Here is a 10589-nt window from a genome sequence, read left to right on the forward strand (position 1 = left end):
AGGCTACTATTGGATCAAATATCAAGGGTGGTACTTTTGAAGTACCACCTTCACGGTCGGGCATCATATAATTTCTCGGGTTTCCAAACGTGACAAAAATATCCGTTACTATTTGACATAAATGAACGGAAAAATATGAAGGGTATTTTTATACATCAGCCCACTCGATTCAAATCTAGGATGTAATAAGAACATAATTCTAGCAACCCAAACAAGATGTCCAAAACGTGGAATGGCTTGCCAAATCCAAGCCAAATTCCTACAGCTGCTGAGCTTTTGTGCAACCAAACGCGCCTAGGAGAGAGCAAAAAAATTCTTATGGAATTTATGATTAGAGATCAAATTGTTTGGGTTGGCCGTACATGTGAATTTTTTTATTAAGGAGCTGTTAGGTTTTGAACCCTGCCACGAGGCAATATACCATGTTAAACAATCAATTACTATTCTAAAAGCTTAAGCTGTTAGAGTTGGTGTTATTTAATCATTTATACTTCGACTGTAATTAAACAGACTGAATTCCCTTCAATGTTAGAGCGACAGAGAATTGCAAAGGCCCTAAGGAACTGTTCAAAAGAAGTGATTTTGGATCATGGAATTCGGCTGCATGCAGCTTTGGTGAAAATGGGCTTTGAATTTGATCTGATTTTAAATAATGATCTTATAGACATGTATGGAAAATGTGGTAGAACTGATATTTCACGTCTTATATTTGATAGAATGCCTGAGAAAAATGTTGTTTCTTGGACAGCTCTAATGGGTGGGTATTTACAGCAAGGCAATAGCAAGGAAACCTTATTTCTCTTCTCACAAATGGGGTTTTATGGAATTAAGCCAAATGAATTCACCCTTTCAACTAATCTAAAAGCTTGCAGCTTAATAGGCATCCTTGAGTATGGAAAGCAAATCCATGTTCTCTGTAACAAAACTGGGTTTGAATGGTACCCTGTAGTGGGTAATTCAATCATTGATATGTACTCGAAAAGTGGAAGAATTAAGGATGCAGCACAAATGTTTGATATAATGCCAATGAGAAATCTAATATCTTGGAATGCGATGATTGGTGGGTATACTTATTGTGGACATTGGAGGAGCTCTTTGGCTTTGTTCAAGAAAATGCAAGAACAAGATGAGATAGTTGATGAGTTCACATTGTCGAGTGTATTAAAAGCATGTAGTGGTTTAGGAGCAATTCATGAAGGAAACCAGATCCATGCTTTTATGATCAGAAATGGGTTTTCAGTTTCAGGTCAGACCATTATGGCAAGTGGGCTTGTTGATCTCTATGTAAAATGTGGGTGTTTAGTCGAAGCACGACGAGTGTTTGATAAGATTGTGCACAAGAATGTAATCTCTTGGACAGCAATAATCGCGGGTTATGCTCAAGAAGGAAATTTACAAGAGGCCATGGATTTGTTTAGCCAGATGAGGGGAAGTGGAATTCATATCGATGGATTTGTTCTTTCGAGTATGATGGGCATGTTTGCAGATTTTGCTCTTGTGGAGCAAGGAAAACAAGTTCATTCCTATACCATTAAAGTCCCTTCTGGTTTAGATGTTTCGGTTGCTAATTCGATAGTGGATATGTATCTGAAGTGTGGATTAACAGAAGAAGCTGAACAGCGATTTGGTGAAATAGCACAAAAAAATGTGGTGTCTTGGACAGTTATGATTACTGGGTTTGGAAAACATGGTCATGGCAAAGAGGCAATCCATCTATTTGAAGAGATGCAATCAGAAAATATTGAACCAGACGAAGTGACATACTTGGCAGTACTCTCAGCTTGTAGTCATGTTGGCTTGCTAGAACAAAGTAATAAGTATTTCTCAAGATTGTGTAAAGATGATAAGATTAAACCAAAAGTAGAGCATTATGCATGTATGGTTGATCTCTTCGGCCGATTGGGTCGTTTAAAAGAAGCTAAGAATCTCATAGAGAACATGCCATTAGAAGCAAGTGTGGGTATATGGCAGACATTGTTAGGGGCTTGTAGAATACATGGAGATTTGGAAATGGGAAGAGAGGTAGGAGAGGTTCTATTGAGTTTGGATGGGGAGAACCCTGTAAATTATGTGATGATGTCGAACCTCTATGCAGATAGAGGTGAGTGGGGAGAGTGTGAGAGGATGAGAGGTTTGATGAAGAGGAAGGGATTGAAGAAAGAGGGAGGATGTAGTTGGATTGAGATTGACAAGGAGGTGCACTTTTTCTATGGTGGGGATGATTCACACCCCCTTATTGAGAAAATTCGTGGGATTTTGAGAGAGATGGAGAGAAGGATGAAGGAGGACATGGGTTATGAGTTCGGGGTGAGGTTTTCTATGCATGATATAGAGGAGGAGTCAAAGGAGGATAGCTTGAGAATGCATAGTGAGAAGCTGGCTATTGGGTTGGGGTTGGTTCAGGGTGGCTTGGAGAAGGAAGGAGTGATTAGGGTCTTCAAGAATTTGAGGGTTTGTGGGGATTGTCATGAATTTATAAAGGGCTTGTCTAAGATATTAAAGAGAGTGTTGCTGGTTAGAGATGCTAATAGGTTCCATAAGTTTGAGGATGGGGTTTGCTCATGTGGGGATTATTGGTAACATTGACATTTTCGCATTGAGTTTTGAAAATTGAAAAATGAAACCAAATTGTGCATAAAGACCGAAAAAACCTTGTTGTCACACTAGCGTCGGCAAAAATTTGCAGCTCGCCCAGAGTTTGATGTTCTCCGGTCCTTGAAGGAAACCCTACTTTCCTTCCGTCCCTTAGCAGGCAAGAATACTTGGAGGAATGCGATCAGGATCTCACATGTGACAGAGGTTGGAACAAACTCCGAATCCAAGAGTTACCTTGCTAGATAAAAAGGAAACTATACGGCTCACTGGTGAAAGAAGACAGAAAGGTTGGGGAAAATCAAATCCCCATGCTCAATTCTCGAGATTCATGGGTCGTATCGTGAAGATCTTCGATTCAACAAGGAGAGGCTCGTCTGGGATGTATGGTTACATTATAGCGTTGCATGAGAAAAAGGAGTTTTATGCATGCTTGTCTCGTCCTCCCTATCTAATCCACTGAATAATCTCGAAATAGTTGTCTGAAGCCAATTCAAAGCTCATTTTCAGTCTCATACCGGTTACACCCTACTCTGGTTGGGGAGAAAGAACGTGCACTTTCGGGAGAATGGGGAAGCAAGATTTGAAAATGCCTTAACTAATAGCGGTCCATAGATTTGGAAGACTTCCGAATGAGATTGACATTTTTTATACCTTTATTCAATAAAAAAAAGTGGAAATATGCATTGCATATACCAGTAGATGCACTGCATTGATGCAAATACTAAACAGATACAGAACCATGTTTACTAAAGCTGATGGGATATTACACTTGTGATGCCTGCATTTTTCTTTCTACATTCACATGCTGAGTAGGTTACCCTGACGCATAATCATAGTGTTTTTGAGTGGGATCATAGTTGAATCTGAATCCTTTATTTTTGTGTTAGGTCAATGCTGCTTTTTTTAACGCAATCCCTTGGTTCATCTAAAATGAAAACATGATAAGCCATGCTTCCTTGAACAATTTCTAACAGCTAAAATCCAGTATGGGAAAAGGATGATAATGAATGAGGCATCATGATATTTAGTAGATAAAAAGTAGGCAAATGGCATTTATATCAGAAACCTAATGTGAAAAATGAAAATAAAAAAAATGTGGAAAGTCCAATTTTCCTATTCTTCTTCTAGCAATTAAAAAATGTCCGCACGGTATACCCTAACCTTCCAAGATACTATCCTGATGTCCAAAAGTCAGAAGGTTATTAAGGCATATAAGCTTTGTCTGTACCAGTACTACTTGACCATGTCATGAATGTTAACATAAATTGTACAGGAAATCACACACATCTTTTGCAGATGAATATTAACATCAACCAAAGATAATATGGATGAAGAAAAAGGAGTGAAAAGATGTCTTTGCTTGCCATATAGCATTATTCTTCAACAAAAAATTTAAGCCCCCAAAACAATGCCTGTCTTGAACAGAGTATACAAAATTTATAAGCCCAAAACAATCAAATGCTTGTTTTGAACCAAATTATTGCCCTTCCAATTCCAAACTTTTCATTGTCTAATTACTGATCTTAAAGACTCAAAACAACCCCCCCCCCCCCCCCCCCACAAAATCAATCCCAACTCCTTACAAAAATGACCAAAAACTCCACTCACACCCAATCTTCATCATCCAACTGATCTCCTTCCTCTTCAAACTTGGGTGGCCTCACCACCAAAACCACACTCCCCAACCCTTCTCTAACTCCCATCTCTATCAACCTCCCTCCCCTCTCCACCACCAAACCCACATCTTCTCTCCACACCAAATAAAACCCTTCTTCTTCCACCACCTCGTTCCTCCCTCTATCAGCCACCACCAATATCCCCTCCCCCTCATACCCCCTCTTCCCTTTCCAAGGCAAAACCCTAGAATCCCCAAACGCCACCACGACCACCCCCGGCCCCACGTCCACCACCGGGCCCCACCCCGGCAACACCACCCACCTCCTCCACCCTTTCTCCCCTACCACCACCCCAAATTCCCCTTCCACCCTCCATTTTGGCGCTTCCACCACGCCCAATTCGCCTTCCCCCGCCTCCACCACCGGCAAAACCACCACTCTCTTCGCCTCCCCCACCTCCCCCATCTTCAACCTCACCACTGGAACCTTCACCTCCACCCCACTTTTGATACCCCCACCCTCTTGCTCCCCTTTTGAAACCTTCCTCAATTCTCCTTCCACCCTCTGCCTCGCCGCGTCCGTCTCAGCCACCTCCATCGCCTGTTCCAACACTGCCACCTGTTGAAATACAAATGATTAAATAACTCCAAATCTAAAACTTAATTTTTTTTTAGTAATTGATTGTTTCACATGGTGTCGGAGCTAATGCCTCTCGGCCAGTCTTGGGTTCAAAACCCAACAACTCCATTGGTTGTTTCCAACAACTCCATTGGTTGTTTCACATGCTATCAGAGCTATTGCCTCACGGCCAGTCTTGGGTTCAAAACCCAACAATTCCTTATGGCCAGCCCTTCCCCCACACACGACGGGGAGTGTTAAAGTATAAATGATTAGATAACACCAAGTCTAACAACTTTAGGCTCTGCCCTAAACCTATTATTGGACTCAATTTTAAGTGTAATTTTTAGTTTCGGACTTAAAATTCTATGTCATAATCTAAAAGGAACATAGCCTTGAGCTTTTGGAGTAATTGGTTGTTTCACACTACCTTCTCTGCCTGGTTCATCTGCTCGCGGCTCAGCCTGAATTGCATAAAAGCAAGGCAATCCCCAGGTAGGGCGGCCGAGAAGGATTCCCAACCCTTCTCCCGGCGCCTCCTGGGGAAGTCCTTCATGGCGCGGGCGAGCTCGCCCGCGCCACGGCCATCGGCCCTGTTCACCGCGACCCAGCAGGCTGCAGCAGCCCGCTGGGCCGCATTAAGGAACCGGAGCTCGTAGAGGATCTCGGCCCCACCGAGATCGAAAAAAGATAGGGTCTCAGGGTCGAGATCCGAGAGAGAGTCGCGGACTTTGGAGGCGACTACGAGGCGGTTTTGTTCGACGCCGGAGAGGCCGGTGGATTCTTCGAGGGAGGAAGGAGAGAAGCCACCATGTTGGAGGAGGGAGGAGATGAGAGGGGCATATTCAAACCAGAGGCCGAGGCGGTTTCGGAGGGTTTCGAGGATGGTGTCTGTATCAATTTGGGAGGTGGGTTTTGAAGGGGGAGGGCGGAAGGGTTGGTAGACTTCGTTGGGTGGAGGGGTTGGGGTTGGAGTTGCAGAGATGGGTTTGAGGTGGGTTTTGTGAGTTGTGGGGTGTAGGTTAAGAGGGTGGGGGTGTGGGTTAAGGAAAGAGGAGGGTTTGGGGAAGATGGAGATTGGTTGCAGAGAAAAGGCCATGGCTAGAGAGAGAGAGGCTTATCTTCTATTCTTCTGCAGAAGGGGAATGCAATTGAGGACTGTTAGAAATTCTTGGATGAGTTGTTCCTGTTATTGGCTATCCTGCTTGAACAAAATTAAACATTGGAATTATCTTATCTGAGGTTTATTATACAAGGATAAAGAGGGATGTGGTTGGCTATTATGCCATGGAGAATAGTCCCCACATGAAATAAACTTGAAGAAAATTTACAATGCTGCAAATGATCCAGTCCATTACTTTAGTTGCTCAAATGAGTCTAATCTTTCAAGATGGAACTTGAACTAGTGGGTGTCACATGTGGGACCCATCAAACAATGGTTTAGATAATCCATTGCTCAAATCAAATCAGTTTGGATGGGCATAATCCCGATAATTGAAATCCGAACATAAATCATTTATAGGAGAGTTTGGTTACAGTGATAATATTTGTACAAATTAATTTGGACAATATAGGTGCAACTCGAGGTGATTTGGACAATATAGGTGCAACTCGGGTCACCTCAATTCGAACTCAACGGATTCAACCTGGCTCGGGTTGGGTTGGCAATTCCTAGGGTTGGATTGGGTTAGGGTTGGGAAATGCTAACACAATTTAATTTTGAGTTGAGTTAGGGTTGAGGGATACGGCAACTTGACATGACCCGACCGATCCCAAACCTAGTCCGATCCGATCCGACCAAGCCCGGCCCGATTTAAAATATCAGGTAAAACGGATTTGGTAGGGTTGTGATATTTAAACGTGGGTTGGGATAGGGTTGATCCTCCTAAGGCTGAGGTTTTGGGTCCTTGGGTTGGACTAAAGTTGCATTGGAAGTTGAAACTGGTTGCTAATGTAAACGCTATTACAACTAGCGGTGCAACTCGGGTCGGGTTGACACCAACCAGAACCCAACCTGATGAACCACTTACTCAACTCGAAACCGACCCGACCTGAGTTCCGACCCGATGAGGTTCCGCCCGACCCAACCCGAGGAACCCTTTTTTCCATCCCGAACCCAACCCAACTTGAGTTCCAACCTGAGTTTTTAAGATCACTAAAACTAAAAAAAATGATAAAAAAATGTCGGGTTTCAATCAGGTCGGACTGCCCAAGCCCTCGACCCAAACCCGACCCAAACTCCATCCGGGTTAGGAAACCCCAACCCCAACCCAAATGACACCCAATCTAACTCGGCATTTTTTCGGGTTGAATCCGACCCAAGTTGCACCCCTAATCACCACTATGGAAAACACTTCCAAAACAGAATGCAGAAAATTAAATCAGTTGCAAAATAATTTTTCTTTTTAAATTTTCATTGGCTTTTGGCAGGGATTCAAGCTCTCTTCCTTGTTTTTTTGCACATTTGTTGTCAATGAGGATCCTATCTGTATTTTACAAAAAGGATTTCCTTTTTTCCTAGCCGTCTTCTGCTACTATTTATCACCTTATCAGCTTCTTCCCTAGTTTATGGGCATTGTTTTTTGTTTTTCTTAAAAGTAATTTTTTTTTGCTTTTGTTTAAACTAGTAAAAATGCACATGCTATCCATTTAAAATTGTACATACCACATCATAGGTTGATCTAAACCGTCCATGTGATGGAACACAACATCAATAGGTTGTGCCCGTAAAATCATTTCCATAGGCTGATCCTAGCCCTCCAATCTATAGAGGTTTCCATGATTGTTGTTCCTCTTAAGGTGCCCAGAATTCATCAATATTTTTACAGGTGTCCTGCATTCGTAATATCAACATTTCTGTAATTTGACCCTGTAGACACCCCATTTTGACCGGACCATTTTCCCTCAAAATCGAATAAAATCCCGAAGATGAGTTGAGGTTCTGAACCGAATCCTCGAATTCCTGACGGAATGGGCCCAAATGAGAGGAAACCCAAAAATTTTATTGGCCCGCAATGTTCGCTAATTGCTACAAATTTTCCCAGAAGTGGTTAATGTCCCCGAGAGTGTCCCCGTAATTTTTTAGAAAAATCGGACAAGAGATGGAAGAAAAGAGGGGCTAAATATATCATTTTTGCTTAATTAAAAGAAGTAAAAGGGGATGAATTATCGGATTGAGGGTGTGCCCATACTAATGCTCATGCATATATAAGCAAAAGAGGAGAAGGGCTATTTGAATGGGTGAAGTTATCAAAGCTGTGGGGTGCTAAAGTTAGCATTTCTTTCTTTATAAAGGTCACTCGGTTAGGGTTTGAAGAGGAGGGAGAGATTCCATTTTAGCTAAAAAAATTCCCAAAACAGAGAGAGATAAAGAGGAGAAAAAGGAGAAGAGCAGCCGCATCTGGTTCGCACCTCCGCACCCCATCTTCTTCTCCATCGAAGCCATCCATCAACCAACTCTGGCCAGCCGCCCTCACCTCCACCTCCTTCTCCACCCCACCTTCTCCGAGCACCCTTGTCGCCACCAGCCACCAGGCTCCTTGTCGGCGACCGCATCTTCCCACCTCCAACCACCACCACTCAACCAAACCTTTTTCTTTTCTTCTTCTTCTTCTTTTTCTTCTTCCAGCCACCACCCTCTCCTCCGGCCGATACCCATCTTCTCCGGCCAATACCCCATCTCCGGCCATTCCTCCATTAACCCCGTCTTCTCTAATTTCTCATCCCCTGTGCCTTTCTCAAACCCCCCCTAAAAATCTGACCAAACCCCCTTGATCCCGATCATCTTCGCTCGCCCAAACCCTCTTTAAATCCACTCTCTGTTTTTTCATCTCAGGCTTTGGAAGTTTTTCATTTTATTGCAACAAGAAGGGAAGAGCGTAATCGTCGCATAGATCTGATTCTTGCCTCTGATCGTCACCATTTCAACAGGTAATCTTATCACCCTCTCTGCAGATCATGTTTAAAAAAAAAATTTATTCACCATTAAGGCCTATTTGGATGCCGAGAAAATCTTGAATTTGGATCTCTCACATCCGTAGCCCATTTGCGTGATAATCTGGATCCAGATCAGATCTCTCGTATTTGCAGCCCATTTGGCTTTATGATTTGGATCTGGATCAGATCTTTGATGTGAATCCGAATCAAATTCTTTAATTTGAATTTATCATTTATGCGGCCCATTTTTACGCTATGCTTTGGATGTTATTTTGACTCTTGAATGCAAGATGGCAAATCTTATTTTCTGTGATGAACGGATGGTGGAGGGATGTATGCTTGACTGATATAGGAAATCAGGTTATTACTCTACTCCATGTCATGGGTATGAGTACTATCTGATTTCACAGGAGACCCCATGTCGAGGGTTTGTTTGTGTGTATCACTTGATTTTTATTTCTTTACCCTATGTTGTGGGTATTACTGGATGGATATGTTTTCACTTATTTCTGGAGCATTTGTAGATTCATGGAGTTTGACATTTTCATATATTTCCTGAACCTTTCTCTGGTTGAGTTAACCCTTGGTTTCTATATTTTGATTTGAAAATGGCATGTGTTAAGTAGATGATGTCTCCGGCATGACTGGTTTTGTTTTTCTATAAGATGGAGCGGGCTATGATGAAGCTACTCGAAGCCCCCCTTTTTTTCTTTTTTTCTTTAACTATGTGGATTTTGATATCAATATTTGGGTTTATTTGGGATTTCTTGAGCAAACCCTTGTCATATTGATTTTCCATTAGAGCTTAAGTTTTTCACAAGTGTTTGACATTTCCATCAATTTTGAGAATTTTCCTCTTGGGGTTCTGGCGATGACGGAATATTTCTTGAGCCAACCCCTTGCCCTTCTTATCATTTTTCCCATCGTAGGGTCTTCACAAGGTTTGAGGGGTCTCCTTTCTTTCCGGGACTATTCTTCGCACGTTCCTCAGGATCCTTTTTCGAGTTTCATGATCGCCATCGATTTTGGGAACACTTCTCTCGGGTTTAGGCGGCGACGATGGAACATTTCTTGAGCCAACCTCTTCCCTTCCTGCCTTAGAGTCTTCGTAAGTCAAGGGATTCTCTCCTCTTAGAGTGTTTAGCCAGTTAGGACTGTTCCTAAGTGGCTGATCGTTTAGTAGATCTTTTTGTAGAGTTTTTATCTTTCCCCTTTTTTAGAAGTTTACCCTTTGGGTTAGAAGCTTTTTCATCTCTCGTTTATTTAGGATTTTTCCTCGCAGGTTAGATATCGTCTCCTTTGGAGATTGATTAGGGCTCGTTAGTTTTGTTTTCGTCTCTTCGAGATTGTTCTTTTCTTTGGAATTTTAGTCCCCCCTGTTTTGGTTTCTTCCCCCTTTTAGCTTTAGGGATCCCGTTTCCCTCTAAATTACTCTACCGCGACATGGTGGGTAAGGAGGCTCTTCTATCGGATCCTCTTTAGCCGAAAGGGTGTTAACACATTTTTAATCGTCAAAAATATAAAAAAACACATCAAAAGCATTTGAAAATATCAAAAACCTTTAAAAAAATCTAAAGTGTTGAGTTTTTAGCGTATTAGGAGAGTTCGATTTTCGAACTACGTTGGCTTGATCCTCTTCTAAGAGGTACGTAGTGCAGCTTGAGATTCTTATCTCAGGTCCAGCCAAACTTTGTAAATAAATATACTTTAACTTTTTTTTCTTTAAAACCGTGTTTTTTTCAAAAAGCTCTTCCTCTAGTGTTAGGAGTTTCTCCTAGATAGAGAGTTTTAGAGTTAGGGGTTTCTTTTGATAGGTTTTTTATT

The 10589-nt window shown here is 42.1% G+C and overlaps 2 protein-coding genes across 2 annotated transcripts; one reads left to right on the plus strand and one right to left on the minus strand.

Moving 5' to 3' along the window:
- Positions 1 to 438: 438 nt before the first annotated feature.
- On the plus strand, positions 439 to 3474 carry LOC143881191 (putative pentatricopeptide repeat-containing protein At3g15130). The gene has a single exon (XM_077384175.1). It carries the CDS (start codon positions 526 to 528, stop codon positions 2578 to 2580), a length of 2055 nt encoding a protein of 684 aa, XP_077240290.1. The 5' UTR covers positions 439 to 525; the 3' UTR covers positions 2581 to 3474.
- Positions 3475 to 3938: 464 nt separating this feature from the next.
- On the minus strand, positions 3939 to 6048 carry LOC143881192 (rubisco accumulation factor 1, chloroplastic-like). The gene is made up of 2 exons (XM_077384176.1): positions 5260 to 6048; positions 3939 to 4829 (listed from the first exon to the last, which is right to left on the minus strand). Exons 1-2 carry the CDS (start codon positions 5926 to 5928, stop codon positions 4200 to 4202), a joined length of 1299 nt encoding a protein of 432 aa, XP_077240291.1. The 5' UTR covers positions 5929 to 6048; the 3' UTR covers positions 3939 to 4199.
- Positions 6049 to 10589: the final 4541 nt, after the last annotated feature.

This window comes from Tasmannia lanceolata, unplaced genomic scaffold, assembly GCF_043159265.1.
Source record: "Tasmannia lanceolata isolate RefF3 unplaced genomic scaffold, GAP_Taslan_0.1 ptg000007l, whole genome shotgun sequence".
NCBI classification, from domain to species: Eukaryota; Viridiplantae; Streptophyta; class Magnoliopsida; order Canellales; family Winteraceae; genus Tasmannia; species Tasmannia lanceolata.